This window comes from Furipterus horrens, unplaced genomic scaffold, assembly GCF_987537825.1.
Source record: "Furipterus horrens unplaced genomic scaffold, mFurHor1.1.pri manual_scaffold_15, whole genome shotgun sequence".
NCBI lineage: Eukaryota > Metazoa > Chordata > Mammalia > Chiroptera > Furipteridae > Furipterus > Furipterus horrens.
Window position 1 is genome coordinate 5,544,645 of NW_028327185.1, and position 22,482 is coordinate 5,567,126.

At 44.9% G+C, this 22,482-nt stretch overlaps 1 protein-coding gene across 1 annotated transcript in view; it reads right to left on the minus strand.

Moving 5' to 3' along the window:
- USH2A (usherin) overlaps positions 1 to 22,482 on the minus strand; it is a 462,824-nt gene that overhangs the window by 136,413 nt on the left and 303,929 nt on the right. Inside the window, exons 41-46 of the mRNA XM_090263490.1 lie at positions 21,836 to 22,170; positions 20,821 to 20,943; positions 11,519 to 11,682; positions 6,344 to 6,553; positions 4,809 to 5,011; positions 2,797 to 2,909 (exon numbers count right to left, since the gene is read on the minus strand). Of these exons, the coding sequence (XP_090119616.1) occupies positions 2,797 to 2,909; positions 4,809 to 5,011; positions 6,344 to 6,553; positions 11,519 to 11,682; positions 20,821 to 20,943; positions 21,836 to 22,170 (1,148 nt within the window). The remainder of the gene's footprint in view (positions 1 to 2,796; positions 2,910 to 4,808; positions 5,012 to 6,343; positions 6,554 to 11,518; positions 11,683 to 20,820; positions 20,944 to 21,835; positions 22,171 to 22,482) is intronic.

The window sequence follows — 22,482 nt, forward strand, 5'->3', positions numbered from 1 at the left end:
GTCTCCCCAGAGAGGAAACGGCTGAACTTCCGGTGGCAGGGTACGCCACGTGCAGGAAGAGAAACCAGCACTCAGATGCATAGCACTGAGGTAGAAAACCTTGAACCTGGGATGGTTAATTTTATGGGTTAAGTTGCCTGGGCCACAGGGCGCCCTGATATTTGGCTAACCCTGACTTCTGGGTGCACCAGCAGGTTCTGGTGAAATCAGCATCTGAATGGGTAGACTGGGTCAAGCAGACCGCTCTCCCCAAGCTCTCCCCAAGGTACGTGGGCATCACTCAACAGCTGAAAAAGTGGAGGAAGGGAGAGTCCCTTCCCTCTGCTTGACCCCTTGAGCTAAGACATCAGTTTCCTCCACTTCAACCCGGACTGGGATTTACACCATCCAACCTCTGGGCTTGAGCCGGGTCGAAGCTGTCCTGAGTCTTAACTTCTGGTTTTGTTTCTGAAGAACCCTGACTAATGACAGTTTCCCAGTACTTTTTTTAGTTTCTGCTAATCCCATGATTTCAGCTTTGAACCTGATCCCATTTCCCCCTTCTTCACAATCCTTACAGCTCACAAGAGCTCAGGCTGCGGTTCTCTGCAGGGCAAATGAGTTTGTCTTATGTCGTTACCCCCCTCTGCCAACCAACGCTCTGGCTGTAAATGTCTCCATTGAACAAAGTCATTGGCCTCCCCTGCCAAATACGGCTTCCAAAATTGTGCTGAAATCTCTCTTCTGTCATTTTTTCCTTTTGCTCTGTTGTTTAATACCCTTTTAATGCCTCTGCCATCCATTTAATATATTTGGGGATAAGCAATCATTAGCCACAACTACAAAATATTTTCCCTCCGCTATCTTCTGCAAGATTCTTCTTAAAGCAAAATAATATTCTAGAGAAAGAGACTCATACGGGCATTTGTTCAACTTCTAATAAAGCTTACATATTATTTTTAGTTACATCTAAATATGTCATCTGAGCTATGCCAGTCACCTGGGTTTGAGTCATGGGGATGCGAACAGGCAAGAAGGTTGACAATATTCGCCCACCAACTACAGCTCTTTCCCAGATTCCTTCAGAATGAACTCAAATGTCACGTCTTCCATGATAATCATGGGCGGAGTTCGGTGTTTTTCTCTTTATGCATTTCTTGCACACTAGAAATCTCTGCTGTGGTGTCTTTCACGTCATTCTGTGCACGGGTCTTCAGCACAGGGTCTCCCACAGCGGATTGGAATAGTCCAAATTCAGAACCAGGCCTTAGTCTCTGTGTTACATTGACCTCTTTTGTTATTGTAGGCACAGGTGTGTTTCCTGAAAGAATAAATCAACGTCCCTGGTGCCCCTCTCTCACTTGACCATGGTTTCTTTGGATAGTAGACAATCCTCAGGATGGGGAGATCTGCGGAGGGCATCATTAATGACCCAGCACACCCCAAATTAGATAGCTATCTATTATGTGTTTGATGGAAGTTGTCCATGAAGAAGAGAAGGTAGGATTTTCCCCTGAACAGCTAAGAGTCCTATTACTTGGGTTTTTCTAATAACTTAAATCCCTCATCCCCAAATTCGTGCAGGTATTTTTTAACGTATTTTTTTAAAAAGACTGAGAAATTTTAATGTCATAAAAGAATCCTTCAGAACTGAAATATTATTTCATAATCTATTGATTATTTTAGTCAGTGTGTGTGTATGTGGGGTATGTGCATGTGTGTACATGGGGTATGTGCATACATGTACGTGGGGCATGTGCATGCATGTACGTGGGGTATGTGTATACGTGTATGTGGGGTATGTGCATATGTGTACGTGGGGTATGTGTATGTGTATGTGGGGTATGTGCATACGTGCAAGTGGGGTATGTGCATACGTGTACGTGGGGTATGTGCATATGTGTGTGGGGGGTGTGTACATGTGTACGTGCGGTATTGCGTATGTGTACATGGGGTGTGTGCATATGTGTGTGTAGCATGTGTGTATGCAGGCAAAAGGCAATGCATTTGGCTGGGGCACAGGCATGAGGCAGGGCAGAAGCAGGCTTACAGTTGTTCAAATGGAAATGCAATAATTAAAAGTTATAATACAAGTGCTTCATGTATTCACAACTGTAACCCTACTTTCCCCCCGCCCTGTATGATGTAAAAAATAGCAATAGTTCTCTCTCTAGTCTCAAGCTGACGTAGAGGAATGAACAGCTGCCATCTCACTTGGCTTGGGAAATCATGTTACATCTTCTTTTTAGTATTATTGTTAGTGATAATTTTGAATGGGAAAGAGACTCATTTTCAACTTATGCTCATTTGACCACAACAGCAGCACAAAGAAAAATGAAGAGATCCCACCGGGAACCTGATAAACTTGGTAATGGTTATCTAAACATGATCTCCCCTGTTTATTTTACAGATATTTGTAGCCGTTGGGCAACCTGATATATGGAAGTCTAATATTTTCAAAGAGATTTAGTTAGAAGGGGGTCATTCTAATTAAAATTGTATTCCGTGTCTCACAAAAGGATTCAGTGAAGGACACATTTAAATTAAAAAGAAAAGAAACTTTCATGCTTTCAACACTTGCTCACAGATTACTAAACAGAGAGAAGTAAAGCTGGGCAAACAAGAACAGGGACATCAGAGCTTAAATGTCATGGGATGTATCCAGCGAAGATCAACACAATAATATCAAAAATTGGACTTGCACGCACATTTCTGACCCCGTATTAATTGAGGCTGTCCTGGCTGGGATGACACCTTTGGTTTGGATTTCCATTGCTGACGGTCAGTTCTTCCGACTGACTGACTGCAAGTGCGTACCTTGAGGTGATGCTATGAATCGTGGGTGCTGGGATCTCGCTTGGCGCCTCTTCCACGGTGGTGATTTGGGTTCCATTGCTTTTCACACAAGCGTATGTTGTGCAGACTTCGACCTGCAAACAGCAGTTTAGAAAAGCATAAATCCAACCCTTTTCAAAATCCAGACTGCCCATGACTGAATCTCACTCACCCTCATCCCACATGAATCTCTGAACAGCCTGTGGGGGTGAATGAAGTATTGATCCTGGGTGTGAATGCACGCCAGTGGGGCAAGCTCAGAACGGGGTGCAGCCATGGGCTTAGGACCCCAGATGTGGGGACTGGCTGGTGATGGCGAATCCCCGTTTCCAAGCATCCAGACTGACAGAGTCATCTATGTGGAGCCCAGGGGCGGAGAGCAAGGTGCCGAGGTGACTGTTTGCAAGCATAATAGGGACCGCTAGGTACTGCTCTCTAGATCTGTACCCTGGTGGAATAACAACGGTAACTTCCGGAAGTCTTGACACTTTCCAGAAAACAGCCTAAATGCTAATGCGTCATGAAAAACATGAGGCCCAGACAGGCCTTCCAGTATGCTGAGCTATTTCATATCCATTTATTCCAGCTGCAAGAGTATTTTTACCTTAATCACCTCAGAAAATCATCCTTCATCCCTTTAATTCTGCCACCTCATCTGAATAAAAACTGAGGAGGGAGGAATAACTCAAGATTTGAGTTATCAAGCATCAGTAACACAAAAAAGAACAGTCAGTGGTGGGGGGTGGGGAGAAATGAAGGTACAAAGATTGTTGCTGGAGCACCCAAGCAATGACATCATTCTGTTCCCATTGAAAGGCTACACCAAAGGGCGGCTGTTCCTTTTCCAGTGCTAACTGACTTCCATTTATTTATGCCGTCCAGTGTTTTGAGGTACTATTTCGTAGATATGTAAACACTATCTAGGCCCTTCACTCTGAGTATGTCCAATTAAACCCCAAATAACCTAAAGGCAGGTGAACTTATAATAGACTCGCTGGTAATAGAATTAATGACAATACGACTTCCTACATACTGGAAAAGATCTGACTTGGTGAATAATAAGATAAAAAAGCCAACTCAATTGGATGTATTATGTAAATAATGCATGCCAAATATTATGATGGGTACCTGCACCAATAATAAACTCATTGAGTCTTCATAGTTCCATTTCCGTATGTTTGCTAATGGGGGGTCAGAGAAACCAGGGAAGAGGGTCTGACTGGTGAGAGCCAAGCTACCTCAGTTGGCCTTTCCTAGACTCTCTTGCCCTGTCGTCTACATATCAAGTCTAACCTGAAGTTGTCAACTGCTGAGGTGTATTCAAATGAATCTACAGACATGTTTTTAAGTTTTGAATTTGGAGAGATATATCAATATTTTTCTCATCCTTACTGATTGACTATTCAAAGGCTCCATCTTTGGGGCATGTTTCTCGTGTGACAGCTACATTGTACAACATGTGAACAAAACACAAATATCAAGATTTATGTAAAAAAATATCAAATAACTCAAAAATTAAAATTAGTATTCCCTTTAAAAAGAAATACATAAATGGGCGCGTTCAAAAATGTTGATAGTTTTGTGCATCTGGATGTCTGCTTTGAAATCAAGGGCTCTTTCACAAAGAGTTGTTAGCATAGGGAATTTTAATCCTATGGTATTAACCTGGCAAGACGTATTGCAAAAAAGTGATTTGCCGAGAAGAGTGCTATCATCATCTTCATCACCGTCGTTTTCCATTTTATTATCATTCTCTTTTCTCCAGAGAGTCATGTGTTTGCCCACAGCACACAGGCTTAATCCGGATCAATTCCCCTCCTCTCTCCCCGCTTCTCCACCAAATAACTCATCTGTAACCAAGATGGAAGGTATCTACTTCCATCTTGTTTTATTTAACATACCCGCACGCTTAACGATCACAAAACAATGTCCTAACCCGACATGTTTTATTTAACACACCCACACGCTTAACGATCACAAAACAATGTCCTAACCTGAATGTCATAGACAGTGAAGGGAGACAGGTCTCGGAGAATGAAAGACCCCGGCTCGTTCATTCCGGTCTTGTAGGGCTTATTATTGACATACACAGAATAGTCCGTGACAACACCATTTGGGTGTGAAGGAGGCATCCAGATGACGCGCACAGCTGTACTGTTGATGATGACAACCTCTGGAGGAAGCATGCCCCGAGGCTCTAGGATTCAAGGAAGACACTGCATAAACTCCAGCTGTCTCCGAAAAAGCGCTTATTAAAACTAAATGCAGATTAGTATTTAGGCAGCGCGAAGGGTCCGTTGCTTATCTGCTTCCCTCTGATGAAGTTATCACAGGCTGCAGTCCTCTGAAAATTGGCTTATTATACTCTCAGTTAGAAACCATAAGAATTGCTGGTGAAAAGCTTTCGACCACCAGCATAGCGCTAATCTTCAGTACGATGTGAGCAGTGGGGTATGATGATAAATTATTCACCCATCTGTACCACTAACTCATATCTATTATTTGTCTCCTCTCCCATCCCTGCACTCTGTATCTCCCAGGAGGAGAAAAAAAAAGGGAAAGAAAATTTGCTCCTTAAGCAAAAAATAAAACTCAAATACATTGAGGCTGGTGGAACGTGAAAAATCATTTGATGTGACTAGCTTGTAACTCAAGCAATGTGAAGCAATAATGCAATATTGTCATTATGTAAATGATTTTGAATGTTGATTACCATAGGTAATGATGAAATCTAACATGAGGAAAAAAATCTTGCTTGGCGTTAAATTACACAATTATTCAAGCATGTCAGAAATAACTATGCAAAGGCCTATTTTTATCTTAAGAACCCATCTTTACTCGTTGAAAAATTGTCCTTGTGATCCATTCTATTTTATAAACAAAAGGTGCCGACCTTTGGCATCACAAAGGGAAATGGGTCCCACACTTAAAGTGCTCTGCTAATGACCTGGAACACTTGCTTGGGAGGTAATGATATTATAATGCTTATAATGAGACTTTATAAAGCCAAAAAGATTAGAAAGACCATTCCAAACTCATTTCAGATTCACAAGTTGCTTCTCTTGCTTCCTCCCCTTTGCTAACTGGCTTAGAAATGAGTCAGAGGCAATTTTTCTCCATGGCTGAACTTCCACCTACCATTTCTGGTGACTCAGGGAGGGCCCTCGCTGGGCTTGGCTGTCATTTTGAAAAGCCTTCTGCTTCTGAGAGCAAATCTTAAAAAAAAAAAAGTCTCTAAATGTCACCATTTATTGATGTGAACTCGGCTCCAAACTAAGCATACACTGAACAGAGCAGGAACAAACTGGGCTAATATCCCATTATTAGAGCCTCACATGGCCGTCTCAATGGGACCACTTATTGATCGGCCACTTGATGACAGCAAGCACTTAAGCATTTTAGCCCCGACCCCCTTCCCTCCAACACCGGAAATTTTATAATGGAGGGATGACTGATCTCAACCTCACCACGAATCAATCAATTTCACTCGCGTCTCTGAGCCCGAGTATCCCTTCGGATCGGGACTCACCCCCAGCGCGAGTCATCGCGGAGAGCACTTCGCTATTGGCGCTGTGGACTCCGTTGAAGGCAGAGATAAAAATCCGATACTCCGTGTTTGGGTCTAAGTGGCCAATGACGTGGGAGTTCACATCCGGGAGGAGTCTGAGAGATTCATTTGAGGTAGCAGAACTCCAAAAAAGCGTATAATAGTCCACATCACCTTGCAGGTCTTGCAAAGCTGTTAACAATAAACACAGAACACTGTAAATGTGGCTGACCTAAAAGGGCCCCGAGGGGAGAAAGACTGAAGGTCCTCTACTATTAGCTACTCCTAGAATGGGACAGCGGAAAGCTCGTGGAACTTTCCTTACGGTTTTAATTTTTTAACAAAGTTGATTTTTCTCCTTTTACCCCATAATTCATTGCATAGAGTCTTACCTTTATAGGAAAATGTAAATGATAAATTTCCTTTAAATATTTTAACGATGCTAGTTATAAGAATTCAACTAATCTTCAAAACTAGGATATATTACCAAGAGTAAAATTAAAATAGGCGATGCACGGAACAGTTTCTGTTCATAAGGAACAATCCTAGAGAGGCGTCTCTGTTAATACAACTACGGGTGCTTCTTGACACAGATCCCAACACTGGCGAGATGTTTTCAGCTCGCTGACAAAATGCGCTGGCCGTGCTTCTAGACCACTCGGCGGGTTTGCTGCGTGTTCTGATGCTGGAGCAGTGGGCTGCATGCGCTCCTTAGGGATGCACTCGGGAGAAGCCGAGGGTGCGATCTGAATTTTTACCAAAGATCTCTTCCTTTTTGCCTAGTTCCCTGTGCCTCTGTGACGTAGACAAGCTCTTGGAGGAACCCAAGGCCACTGGCTCTGGGCCTCACAGCTGTCACTCACCAATCCTGCAACCCCCAGCCTGGCCAAGGCCAGCCCGTTATTTATTGGTTTTCTCTTCCACTCATTTTCTCCACTCTTGCCCTAAGTTCTGCCTCTCATTATTCTTATAGCAGAACTTTAAAAAGAAAACACAAAACAGCCACATAGTCTTAGGCCGGAAGTTGTATACTGCTCCACCTACAAGAAGGGAATCTTTAATGAGCTGAAGCAGTAACGCTTCCCTCGGTCTGCGTTAGGGTCAGGGGTGGAAGTTTGGGTTTCAAGCCTCCGGGAATCATACACATCAATACAGTTTACCAGCACTAATGCGACGCCGGTAGGGAAAGGTGGTGTTTCTCTTTATGGCTGTTAAAGCGTAGTGTCTGCTATGTGAGCGCCCATGGCCATATAAAAACACATGGCTTTGAGAACTGTGTCTTTTTTTGTTTGTTTAAAGAGCCTTCTTCAGGAAAGGACCCCCAAGCATACTGCTACCTTGACCTTGTCCCTAGCAATAAAGAGGTTTTGTGTGCCAGCATAGTTGGAAGAATTTAAATAAGAGATCTTTAGCATCTTCTTTGGAAAACTCTGGTGATCGAGATGTTTCTTTTCTCTGATGCCATAAACGAGGTCCTTATTGCGCACGGGCGGAAATGAGCTCTTCAGATCCATGAAGGTTTTCCCAAATGTTCACTGTAGTCAAGTATAGCGAAGCCACTGGTCTTATGGGTAAACATTCAAGCCCCAAAGATATAATATCAGTGAGCTGCTTTCAGATTCTGTTCACAAATACAAAGGGATTTTCCCTCGGTAAATACTACGTGTGTCTGACATCTCCTCTATCAAGTTCCGGTTAACGTGCCTATCTGCGTACAGGGGGTGGCAAAAGCGGGGTTACAGCTGCGGCAGAGAACAGAGCGTTGGATGGGCCGTCGGGTGCTAACAACTTGCAGAGGACCATGCCCGTGGAGAAGAAGGGACGGAGGTCTGACTATAGCAGGTGCGCCAGTGACCGGGAGGGAAGTCGGTGGGCAAGGCCAGGATGGTCTCTTTGCTTTGGTAAGTCAAGAGATGGGAAGAAGAGAAGAGGGACAAGATGAGCCAGCCAGCAGGTGCCTTCCAGAGAGGTGAGACCCGCACTGATCTCCGTGTGTCACGCCCTGAACAAACTCAGACGTTCTAGGCTACGAAACCTCGTGGTTTCTGATGGAGAAATCAAGGCGAGGCCGATGCTTCCGTGTCACGTTCAACTTATCCGTTAGGGGGACACCTTTATACTGTGTGGCTTTCCAGAAAGTTCACTGAGATACTGTAGCCCAAGTCATGGCATTGACCTTGGCATTTCCAGTAGTCAGCAGACAAAGGTCCTACACAAATGTCTGTGCAAGGAACGAGGAAAGGAAAGAGAGGGAGGAGGGAGACAGACAAGGAGGATTATGGGGCACAGGCTGTGAGCAGCCCCGGGGTGCACTCCTGACACACAGGCCACATCTGGGGGGCCCTCCGCAGCTTGCTCCTCACCACTCCTTCCCTCTCTATCTCCTGGGTTTCCTTGCTCTTTTCTGGCCATTGCTGACCTTGTGAGTGAGGTGGCCCCAGAAGAGGACAGCCACGCCCTCACGGGCATGTGTGTATTTCGCTATTTCAGAAGGAGCAGTCAAAACGGGGAGGATCTGACTAATGCCCTGGGCAGTGTGCTAATAATATCCGTCACGGCCAAGTGCAGGAGGAAGAGCCGGACGCTGGACGCCTGAGCCCTCCGGGGGAGTCTGGGAAGGGCCCCTCACTGCGATCTGGGGGAAGGCTGCTCAGTACTGTGCCCATCTCACGGGGCTTCCTGAGAACTGAATGACTAATTTAAGTGTGGGTGCTTTTGTACCCCATCTTACGACAATGTGCTCCTTTTCACTACTATCGGTTATCTTTGTGGCCCTCAGTTTAGGCGGACGTATCTTCCTTTATTAGATAAAGTAGGAATGAGCCCCGTCCCCTACAGGGACCAGGAAGGCGGGGCGTCTGTGGCCAGCCTCCACCGGCGCCAGCTGACAGTTTCCCTGCGGTCACGGTCACGCGGAAGCAGCTTCACCCGATGATGTAAATTTGCAAATCAATGCAACCCCCCATCTCCCACGTCATCTTTAGGTGAAATCTCCTCATTTTAAAAATGTTGGCAAAATATCACTTTGTTGACAATGGTAGAGGGAGCAATGGGTGCAGAATGGGGGAAACCAAGGTAACCTGCGTGCCGACACTTGACAGCGTGGGCCCTAACACGAACTGAAGAAATTCTGGGGTGTTTTTACTTCACAGGACATCACACAGTGATGCAGAAGTTTCAAAGAGGCACTTGTAAGATGTCTGGGAACTTATTCCTGTTAACCTGTGATGGGTAGAAATCCGATGGAACTGTTTTGCTCCCAAACGGTGTATACCTGGGAAGGGTGGCAGGTAAGAAATAGGCTTTAACAACTACATTGCAAGGTATCTGTGAAAGGTCATTTTTAGTAAGTAAATATTTATAACTTTGTTCAGATGACTTCAACCTACAGTTTTACATCTTTTGGCATAGTAGACACTATACCCATGGTATCCTACAAATCAAGAAAACAATGATTAAAATGGCAAGAACAGGTGGCTCCTTTGGTGATAAGTTAACTTACTTAGGACAGAGGGTTGCAAGAGGGAAGCAAATGATGATGTAACAAGCTTCTGCCCCGCTGACCCACTTCTAAGACTTAGCCTTTGTGCTCCCAAACAGTTATCTGAAGAACTTCTGAGGTATGAATGGAAATAACAGCAGATCGCATTACCGACATCCCGAAGGTCAGAGGTTCGGATTGCCACGGTAATGAAACTTCAGTGAGCTGCTTCGGGTCTATTAGGTGTGTCAGTTTCTATAAGCACGCTTTCCTCAGGCATGCAATTATAACATAAAGGATGTGTGTTGGTGAGAAATCAGCAGCAGGGTCTGAACAGAAACATTCAAATGTCAGCTGAGGGGGAGGGTGTCCGCCGGCCTTTACGAAGAGGCTTTCAAGGTGGATCAGGAGGTGAGACTGAAGCGGAGGGGGAGGGGGAGAGGAGTGAAAATGTATTACACTGGACCTCAAATCCAACTCCAGAGAAAAACTTTGTTTTTCCCAGAGGTGTGTCAGAGGACAGGCATAAGCGTCGATCCACTGGTATTCTTCCATTTATGTAGTTTAAGGGGTCCCAATAGAAGGGACATTGGTCATTAGAAACCAGCAACCTTATAAAAACCCTAGAGTGACTGTCATTTGTAAAAATGACTTATTTAGTGGCAATGATGATCCACATAACCGGTACCAATTTTAATGTACAAATAATGTCACCTAATACTGGTTTTAATTCACAGCTGATAGAACGTCACATTGGCCACGGTCACTCAGATGTTCTAAAATGAAAGAGGAAGCATTTCTTCTTAGGCTGCGAAAAGCAAACTCAAGTCTGGATCAGAATCCCAACCGGGAGTAATTTTACATCTTTATATATTACATATGATAGATGATTAACCAAGGAGGTACAGTTTTCTTGTATTAAACACACATTTTAATTGGGGCTTTCCAAGTCAGATGTTTCTCAGTATCTGGTAATATTCTAGCAAATTCTGATCCCATTATTTGCCAGATCTGAAGTCATATGTGTAAGAATGATTGCCATACATTATTTTTGTGATAGATTCAGCACTGTTCTTCTCTGGCGGTGACACTGGATCTCTAAGAGTGAACAGGTCAGCGTGAAATGGTACTCTACGGACCAGGTGGATCTGAAATTTCAGCCGTCGTAGTTTCTACAGTTACAGGGAAAGGGCAGATCCATCCGCACATGCTCCCAACGCCCGTACGACGTGTCCTGAATGGGGCCAGGGGGAACCCTGCGTTACAGAAGCACGCCCAGTTGGTGGCCAGCCTTCCCTCGCCTGACCCCCGCGGGAGCTCTGTCTATAACCAGGGCTGGCAATGATTCCTGTGACTTCACTCCTAGGAAAAGGGCTCCTGCTAGTAAGTGAAAAGTCAAGAGTTGGGGGCCAAGTTCTCTGCAGGAAAGTGCACACATGAGCACGTGGGTGTTTTTATCACCCCCGGCTGGTGTGACAGAAACTATAGTCCCCACCCAAAAGGAACAAGGGAGGACGAGAAGGCCCGAGAAGGATGGGGAAGAGGGAGAGACAGTCAGCTCCAGAAAACAGCCCGGCGACCTCAGCTTCTTGTTTTGGTTTTTTAACGGGTTCCTTTTAAGTTCATTTTGGTACCGATATGTTAAGGACAAATAGAGACATGAGAAGCTTCCTTACTTGGTTTATCCCACCTCACGGCCACGGCCGTGTGGTTAAGGACGGTCACAGAGACGTTGGCTCCTCTCTGTGGGAGCCCCGCTAACGTCGTCACCGTCACTTCGTGGCTGGGTGTGAAGCCCACGCTGTTGTGGACCAAGATCTTATACGCGTACGTTGTGAACCTGAAAGTTTTTTTTAAAAAAAGACATATATTAACTTCTCTTTTACACGGCACATAACACCTCCCCCAACAAAACGCACACTTTTCTTTTTCCCCTTACAAAATACATAACCTTCGTTTTCTACACACATGAAATCATTATTTTTGTGACTCTCAAGCCTTTAACAAGTGTCAGGAAAATATTTTATTAGAAACATTAAGTAGCAAAGATGGCTGCTGAAAGCCAGCATGGTTTCTCGTCTTCTCCTTCCTCGTGTTTTCAGAAGCAGGGAGGATCACACTCCCTTCGAGAAGCAATCACAAGGCTGGTGGCCTGGCAGCTGTCTCTCAGAATGTGACCCAGAGTTGCATGCTCTTCTTTTGGGAAACTCATCCATTTTCAAATATCAGCATCTCTCATCACCGTTTTCTTCCGGTACCTACGCTTCTTTCCCCAAATCTCATCAGCAGACAGAGAAACCCTTAAATTACATTGTAACTGTGACCAAGCTCAACACCGTGGCCCCGCTGAGGGTTCTGCTACCGTGAGAGCAGCAGTTTGCCTTCATGCGAAGCCCTCTACTCAGGTTCATACTGTGGGAACGGAATCTCTCTCCGCAGCAGGAGGCAGCCTGACATCAGGGTGAGGACTTCCCAAGCCACCTATTAAAGCGATGATATAATGAAGTCACCAGTTCCTCACCCCCTCCAGCTTTCGCAGGCAGCCCCCTAGCCGGCTTCCTTTATAGGGTTCAAACCTGCCCGGGCAGGAACATGCTGTTTAGAGAAGCATTCAGGCTTTGGCAGGACCAAGGGATCTTCTTCAACACACCGGACAACCCACGGCCCTGCTAGGGAGGCACGCCGTACACGCAGGCAAACGATGGCCCCTGATCATCACCACCAAAGCTGGCTTTAAAGAGCACAAAGGTACCTCGCATCCAATGCCGGGCCCATGGGATCCGTCTCCGTGAGTCTCAACTTATTAATCAAGACAATGGGAGGGTGGCGTTGGCAGGATTGTGCTAAGGAATGTACCAGAAGTTATGGCAGGCTGGCCCCAGCGCTTGGCTACCACCGGGGCAGAAGAAGTCTGTTCGCCTCACCTGGGCTCTCACTCAGGGCCCAAGGATACTTTGCAAGGCTCTGCCTCCGCCACACGGAAGGGTGCTCCTCTGCTAATGGAGCTACAGGTAAGAATTCAGTGATTTCTTGGAAGCAATTTCTCTATTTCCCCTCAATAAGTGCTGGCACCAGGTCTACATCTCTTGGCTTTATCTTAGTGTCTTCTTTTCTTTTCTTCCTTCCTTCCTTCCCCCCTTCCCTCCCTCCTTCTCTCTCTCTCTCTCTCTCTCTCTCTCTCTCTCTCTCTCTCTCTCTCTCTCTCTCTCTCTCTCTCTCTTCCTTCCTTCCTTGTACACTGTAGAGGGTTGATTGTGCTCTCCCCCAACTTGCACCCCCTAAAAATGGTATGTTTAAGTCCCAACTCCTGGTACCTGTTAATGGGACCTCATTTGGAAATAAGGTCTTTGCAGACGTAATCAAGTTACAACGGGGTCACACTGGATTTGGGAGAGCCTTAAATCCAACAGGCTGATGTCGTTATGCAAGAAAGGAGACAGAGATGTTGATACAAAGAGAAACAAATGGAGAAGAGGGTCAAAATCAGTTACTCTGCCACAAGCCAAGGAACAGCTAGGTGACCAGAGGTTGGGAGAGGCAAGGAAACGTTATCCTTCAGAGATTTTGGACTTTGCGCCTCCAGAACTGTGGGAAACTAAACAGGTTTGAAGTCATCCACTCTGTTTACAGCACCCCTAGGGAACTGATACATATTCTTTTTAGCAAGTGCTGAACAGTCTGCGTGACCAGACAACAGAGAGATAGTAATAATGGCATTTACTGAGAACTTAACACGTGTCAGAAAGTTTCTGCATGTATCAACTCCCTGGTTCCTTGCAATTATCTGATAAGGTGCCATGATAATACCTATTCTGAAAATGAGGAAAATAAGGCTCAGAGTTATGTAATTTGTCTAAGTCATCAAAGTGGCAGATGGGAGGGTGCAGATTCAAACCCAGACCGTCGGATTCCAGGGCCTGCTTTGTCAACCATGAGGCTGCAGGGCTATCGTAGTGACAACAGTGATGATCGCAGCAGCACTGCCACTGCCAGCGATAGGCACAACCTAATCCCTCCACACTGGGATGATGTCATATCCCTGGGGCCTGAACTGGACTTATTTTTCTAGCGGAGGGGATACATTTTTGCTTACACATCCAAACAGTCTCGCCAAGTTTCCTTTGTAAGCGCGCGCATATGAATTTGAAGGATGGTGACTCAGGGTTAAGAGGGTAGCAAGTCAGGGACAATCGAATGAAGGGATGCTAATGGCCCACATGGGAACTGAACCGGCGACCTTGGCTTCATTAGCTCTCTCCCTGAGTTAAATACTTTTAATGTGTTTTACTCCAAAACATGGCTGAAAAGAACTGTAGCTGGAGTCCGGGTGCCTAATCTCCTACAGAATTTGAACTTTCCTTCCACATGTCTGATATTACATATTAAGCGATCTTTATGGCTTTAAAGTGATACCATTCTGTGGCTCTTTTCTGTAAATGTGATGAACACCATCAGATGGTACTTAATTGGTGAACTGTAAATAAATTCTGTAAGTCAGTTCTTCCAATGATACACTGAGCTCATTCATCGTAATTCAGGAATGGTGAAATGCACAACTCAGATCTTCATAGAAGAAATGCAGGATACACAAATATGTGTAACTGAAATGCCTGTTTTCAAAGCAGTATTAAAATTTTAGAAAGAGAGATGGCTTTAGAGTTTATCTGCTTCGAATAATAAATATCTATTACATTTTACAGAGAAGAAAACTGAGGCCCTGAGAAGTTAAGTGGCTTTTGCCTCAGGACATACAATTAATTAAGACGACTAGATGGGCCTCTAATTTCCTCATTTCTAATATTAAATTCTTTCCACTGCTCATGATTTTATTGGAGAAATCACAGCCATTTTACTTGATGCCCTGCATTTGTCCTTTGCTTTTTAACTTTCTTGGTCAAGTTAAAATTTTAATAAGATATTAAATTCCCTTAAATAAAATACAAAAGAAAAAGACTACATTAACTGGCTTCATGTACTCATGCAAAACTTACGTATATCAGTTTATTCCTGAATTACTAATTGTGTTCCCTAGGGTTGTTTTGAAAAATGGACCATGTCAAAGCCTGAAGGAAACCATTTTTGAAATTTAAAAAGTGAATTAATACATATATTGAGTCTATACTGTAACCAGTAAAACCAACTGTTGGAAGGTCAACTTAGGGTACTAGACTGTTGCAATCATTCCTGTATAAATGATCAATTTGTTTGAGACCATCCTAAAGCCCCTTCCTTGACCAACACACAGACAATGGTAAATTCGGTTGCGTTAAAAACATGACTATGGTGTCTTTCCTTGTAAAAGATAAGGTATGTTAATATCTTATTTATGGAAGAATACTCATTTCGAGATTTGGTGGTTGTAACTGAAGTGAATCACAAAACTAGGTTCTGTTTACAGGATGGAGTTTTTAATCCGGTTACTTACTGAGGAGATAATTTTATAATGAATGAATGAATGGATGGATGGATATTTCATAGTTACTAAAGCAGTCAGTCTCAGGACTTCCAGGTCACATATAACTTGATAAATTAGCAACACAAATATACTTGTCCAATACAGAAATGATTCCTACGGAAACTTAGGAAGTTGTTTATTTTACAAATTATATTGTTCTCTCATGTTTGATATACCACCACTTTTCATTAATTTTTTTCATTCATTTAAAGATTTTGTATTGGACACTAACAATTCTCGATGCTAAACATATTATCACGTGGGGTAGGTACTGATGACAAGTGGAATTCTGTCCCGTGAAGACATCTGTCTGGCGGGCAGCCCTATTTCTGGGCAAAATGTGTGAAGGCGTCTATCTTAACAGGGTCTGAAGTGTCTTTCAGAACCAATAATATTCTTCAGTGCAACCACTGAGTGCCTCGGGTTATTTTCATCGGAATTAAAAATGTGTCAGCTTTATTGATGTCCTACCAGAATTCTTGTGTCAATATTGTCACCAGTATAAATCATGCTTCGCAGAATGCAGGCTATACCGTTCGCTTCCTGGTGTCTGCCACAGCCCACGTTTGCATGAACACGACATCACACCCACCCAGATGGGGGTGCCTGCGAGGGAGCCCTGCGGCCCCCCATCTTTTGTGGGGACAGATGAAGAAGCAAACACGTAAACAGGCACCGACCGCTCTTCCCACTGCTTACATCTGCAAGTATGTAAGTGTCCCACGGACGGTCGCTGCCCTTTCTTTGCACAACGAACAATGGCCCCTGAAGACTTTTGCCTTTGAAAATGAAAGGCATTGCCCACCACCCTTGAAAGCTTTTGTAATACGGTAACTTTGTAGACTGTGGCTGCCAGGTGCGGATGGCACATGACGGTGGCCCTCTATACTTATGTTTCTAGAATGTCGCACCAAAAATAATTGGGCTGTCATTTCCGTCTTTGTTCTACTATGTCACCGGCATTAGAAAGAAAGGCACACAGAGAAGCTAGATTTTTCTTTTCTTGAAGAAAACATTCCGGAAAGAAAATCTCCTATGACCAAAATACACCCCTGCCCCTTTAGGGGCTCATTTTTCACAAGGTCAGGTTTCCCCAATGACATCGAGGGGAGGAGAGCATGGTGTCAATGTCATCATAAAGAACTCCCCACGGAGAATCTGCTTTAAATGGGAAGCAGATACATTTGGGCTCACGTGGAAGTAAGCGCATGGCTCAGAGGTGGCCACGGATGTTGGCAGACATAGGCTTTCATTCCTAAACCCAACGTGTGCTCACGTTTTGCTATGAAGGGAGCAACTAACAGGATTTGCCTCACAGCGCTGGTCATGGGAGAAAGGGCCTCCTTCCTCTCACCCTCTGCAGTCAAACACGCCGTTTCATGGCTGCAGCTCATATGTGCTTACGCTGTAGGAGCGTGGGTCGTGGGAGTGGCCCAGCGTCTCCCTATCGGCCAAGCGGAAAACCCCGGCTGTGCACCCTCAAGCTCGTTACAAAGGAGGGAAACCAAAGGGACATCATGGGGAGCATTACCGCCCAAACTACATCCTCCTTCAGGGCTTGACACATTTCGCCTTAGTAGGTTCTAAAAAAATTAGAATTTTTGTAAAATATAAACTTAGATTTGATGGTATATTTAGTTTAAGTATTTCATTTTAAAGCCATCAAGCCCCATCATTCTTTGAAAGTGAGATGAACGTTTATTAATTTTGAACACAGTTGACCCTTGAACAAGATGGATTTTAAGTGAGAGCTTCTTGCTACACGCGGATCTGCTCCACCTTGTACGCAGATGATGCGAACGTACTGTATCAATAAACGCAGTACAGGACAGTGAACTTCATGGGATGAATAAACACAGCACCGTACTCTACATGTATTTTCTCTTCCTTAGGGTTGCCATGACAGTTCTTCTCTAGTTTACGATAAGAATACAGTATATAATACATATAAATGCAAAATGCGTGTCGGTAAAACTTGTGGTCAACAATAGGTTATCGGGTGAGTCGAGGGGGGTCAGAAGTCCTATGTGGACTTGTGGCGGTGCAGGGGATCAGTGCTGACTCTAACCCCCCCCCCCCCTTGTTCCAGAGTCAACTGTGCTTTCATCTAAAGATAATTCAATGGCGGGATTCTTGAGCAGGCAGATGGCGCTTTCTTTTCAGACTGTCATTGCAAAAGAATACTTTTAGCAAGTTATAAATAATTGAAAGGAACAGAAATTAGAACACACCTCCCTTTATAAACGTAATGGCAGCTAAGGTACTATAATCTTCAATATTTTCCAAGATAGAAAGAAGAACGTGTTATTTCTTAGACCCTGTTCTTCCTCTATTAAATCCAGGATTGAAATGGGGGACAGGCCAGCCCTGGGTCTCAAGTGTTTCATCTGGTCCTTTCAGAACCCTGGGGTGCTGAAAGTCGTCACACTGGAGGGTACTCAGGCTTCCACTGTAGGAGGCCACTGCCCGCTTATGACCCCCTGCCTGGCTCCCCACGGCAGGTGAGAGCGCTGTGGTCTCCAGGTTTTCCAACTAGAGGAAATGTCTGGACACCCAGAGTTCGGGTTCGCCCAAGAACCATAGCTTGGCCACACTGCACAGAATTACGAAGGCAGAGAAGTCAGAAACTGACGAGTGGTGTAAACCTGTAGTCATACTGATCTGTGTTTACACACACACAGCAAACTTCAACAACGCGGGAGCTAGCTGTGTACGTCAGACAGAATCACCCCTTACCTAAGACAACGTCAGAACAAAAGCATTTTTGTTTCAATTATCTGAATCATTAGTTCACTGTTCTACTTTGTTCATGGAGATATAAAGGAACAAAAAGAATGACTAGAATGCTTTGAATTTCAGAGCACATTACCGTTTTTAGATTAAAGCGGTGTGACTCTATTTATCACAAACATACAGCTAGCAAAAACAGACCGATCGACCATGGATATTGACTTCAATTTATATGTATCCTCACAAATATATTCATAAAGGGATGTCCAGCAAATCTTAAGTTAATATTACTTTTAATGGCAAGAGAAGCACTATTTTAAAAACTGATTCTGGATGTAGCTATGGGAATATTGGGTCAAGATGGGAAGAAACACTGCCAAGGTCCCTTCTCGTCTAGGCAAGTTAGGAAGAAATTAAGGGATGGTGGAGTCTGGGGAGAACAGGAAATTACATATTGCTCCCAACGGCATCTGAATTCCATTACGCGTCCCCACCTCCACCTCCTAAAGGACAGTCAGCCAAGCCACCAAGTCAACAAGACAAATGCAAGGCCAAGGACAGGCTCATTGAAGAGCCACAGCGCATGTGCGAAGAAAAGTGACCTGCACAGCGGGAGCGACTGCTCCCCTGCCAGGGGTGAGCCCAGGCTGCAGCTGGCAGTCAAGGCGGTGACAAGAACATCTCCCCAACCAGACCACTTTGCAACAGAAAAACTGACACGGCAGAGCGCGCCCCCCGTGGGCTGATTTCCAGGTTGCTCTCAGACCTGTCAGGGAACCCCCCTCTTGGGCTGAAAGGAGCCCTAGCTTTTGTGAACATACAAAGCGGACAGGTCTTGGGAAAATCCTTCTCACAGTATGAAAAACTCACAGCATTTATTCTGAATATTAAAAAGAAATGCATACTGTTTTTTATCACAAGTTGGTTATCTGGGTTGTAGCAGTTATTTGAAAAACACCTTTTTGCTAGTCCTAGCAGGGGAAAAATCCCTTGGCATTTAGCATTATGAGGCTAGTCCAAATATCACCTCAGCACATTCTGTTACATGCACACGTCCTTTCTAGAAGAGCTGTCATCCGTATGTTGGTGGCAACTTGTGTTTTGATTTCGTTTGTGGAGATTTAACTTTATTTCTTTCCTTCCTCCTGAGGTTTGGGCATTGATGAAAAATCCTTAGAGGTATCACTAAACACCCCACAGTAAATTGTTGGCCTTGGTCCTAATCTTTCCCAAGTTGTCACTTTTCTTCTCTGAGGAAACAGCACTAGCTTGTTGAGAGTCATTCTGTTTTTCTGCCAAACATCTCCTGGTTGAACGGTAAGTGGAAAAGGTCTACTCACTTTGGGGGGTGCCATGTTTAAAGACCCTAGAGGTCACAGTTCACAGGGAGCTACTCTTCCACACGAGCTCCTTAGGCAGCGCTGGTGGCCGCGGGTGACAGTGACTGACACGGATGTGTGAGCATGAGAACCTCACATGACACGTCCTCCCACCTTGAGCCTTTTACAACAAACAGGGAATTTTCTGAAGATTTACCCAGTCCCCAGAGATGACACTGGGACGGCTGATCTGTCCGAGGCACAGGGATTCAATAACCAGCCCGTTACTAAGTTCTGCCAGTCTCCAGTGTAGCAACTATTCGGGGCCCGCGTTGTGCCAGGCACTACGCAAGGACTGAGGATCCGGAAACCATGACAACAGTGCCTTGGCTCGTGGTGCGCCTAACAATGCCGTGGGGTGGCCAGACAAGGAGCCAGGCCAGGACAGGACAATGACAATGACGGCAGTAACATGGGAGGCAGTGTGTGATGGAAACACAGGAAATGGACAGCTGATTCAGACCTGGGAGAAGGACATCAGCGAGCCCAGGAAGAAACTTCTGTTCTAAGCCTGAAGGACGACCAGGCAGACGCGAGGAGGTGACAGCAATGGGGGCAGCTGGATGAGCCAGGGGTGCATGTTGGAGGCGCAGAAGGGACATGCATGCGGCTGAGACACAGGGGCCAGGAGGAAGGGCTGGGAGCCAAGGCCAGAGCTGGGAGCGGCACTCAGAGGGGAGCTAGTCAGCGGCGAGGCTACGGAAGGAACCTGATGGGACGGCTGTCTGAAAAGTGTTCATAAAATAACACCGGCGGTGGTGTGGAATCTGATTGCGTTTCTTGGACTCACGGACAAGGAGAAGTCATTGAATCCCATCCAATCTCATTTTTTTAGGCAACAAAAGTGAAGCCCTGAGAAATTAAGTGACTCATCTAAGGTCACAAAGCCAGTGCTCTAGCCCAGCACCCACATTCCCCGCTCGCCCATGCAATTCCCTTCTGCCACCGCCGATTTTCCTGTTCCTCGATTTCTCTGAACTCGAGACTGAATTCTTTCAAGTGCCAACGAAGGTTTTTAACCGTCTAATTTTTGGCAGAGTGTATCAATGACTTATCACAATTATTTTCATAAATAGCAAGCATTTTACAAGTACCCAGTATTTCCCCAGTTTCATGTATGTTGAAGATCTCCAAATTTCTCTAGTACATTTTCATGTCTTTCCAGAACTCTTAACAGAGGAAGGAAGTTAAGGCTCCAACATGTACAAGTGTGAGATCAAAGGCTTATTTTAAGTTGGCAAACATTAAACACAGTTTCAGTTCGATGATTAGCACCACAGATAATAACCAAACACGTTTTCTTGCCTGACTGATAACACACTCACACAATGAAGACACTGAGAAACTTTGAACTATTCAACATGCCCCACACTAAATGCCAGCATTTGGTTTTTTTATAGTTTTGTAATCTCACCTGCTAAGAACCTTATCTTCATAAAACCACCGAGTTCCTGAATAAATATTGTGCCACAGATTTAAATCTTCCGGGGGATTTGATGCGAGCGGTTGCTGGATTTTCGATCTCAGAAGCTCGTATCTGAAGCAAAAGACAAGCAGAAACACTGGGATTATCTCGACGAAGGTTATTACCAAAACTCAGGCTGTTTTGCAGGATGAGGATGTGATGTGTAAATGGGAAGGAGACATCTTAATTCATGATTTCAACGTTTTTTCCCCAGGTTATTATTTTATCCTGACTCAAGTTTCAAAGATCCATTTATTCTGACACCATCAACTACTTTCGCATTTCCTGCTATCAGTGAGAAGGATGACACTCTAGATTTCTGGTACATTGGGTTTTCTTATGCTTTAGAGCCAGGCCCACCCGAAGGAGAAATACAAAACGCTTGTAAAGTTAATGATTTTCCTGGTCTTCAACCATCAATACTGTATAAACAATGATAATATTATCAACGCCGTAGTCTTGGCGAAGGATCAGGTTCAGGTCGTTACAAAGCCATTTCAGAATCACAGCTCTTTTCATTCTTATCTGTCTGCCTGACCACATTCTTTACAGGTTTCCCGATAATAACATCATGCCCAAGAGTTAGGTGTTAGCTTTGGTATTGTGAGACCGATTTGTGCAAATGTATTATTTAGAACATGCATCAAATTCTCCGGACATATAATAAAAACACACTTTGAAAATCAAGGGAAGGATTGTGTCAGGAATCATTGGGGAATAGTGTTTGTTGATTCAAGGGTTTTTAGTTCTTCACGAAGTTATGATATTCCTACCTCGACGAACTTATATGGTTCCATATATGCCAAGATACACGATATGCAATTGTATAAAAATTTTGACTGCGGGACATTCAGTAAGGAATTAATTCTATGTTCCCACGTGCTTGTAAAAGCCTCCTTCCTTCCTTTCCTCCTGGGGAGAGAAGACCATAGCAAAACCCAGAAGCACGGTCACTTTTTCTTACCTTAAATTGGGTCCATTTGGCCTTGATGGTGGCTGCCAGGAAATCCTGACACACGATTCGCTGAGTGGGACCGCGGACAACGGCTGGACACCCTGAGGCAGGCCGGGGTGGGTGGTAACACGGGTGGGCAAACTCTCCGTGCACCCTCCCAGATACCCGCCACCCCCGGTGCAGACCACGATGCTGACAGAATAATTAGTGAAAGGAATCAGGTGCGTGATTACTCGACGGAGCTCCGAGGCAGTAACGTTGGTTATGGTGACGTGAGGGTCGGGCATACGGATCTCATAGCTCAGCACGTCTCCGTTCTGGATGAGCGGGGGTTTCCAAGTGACCTGGAAGAAAGGATCAACTCAGAATCAGTGTGACTGCCCAGGAAGAGAGCGCCTGAAGTTCACAAGGCCTGGAACCTCACGGGGCCCAGCTTTAAGTTAAATTGCTTTCTGAATGCCTGCTTTGGCTTGGGACCATAGTGAAGGTTTGGGACCACCGTGCAGTGCCCCTGGGGCTAAGTGCCATGCTGTTTCCTGGGTCTGGCGTTCTGTCTTGCTACCCTCTAGAACTGTCTGACTCATACACACCTCGGGGGCCCGCCTCTGCTGTGGTGGATCCGAAGGAGACAGAGCCCACACTCGGGGAAAATTCAC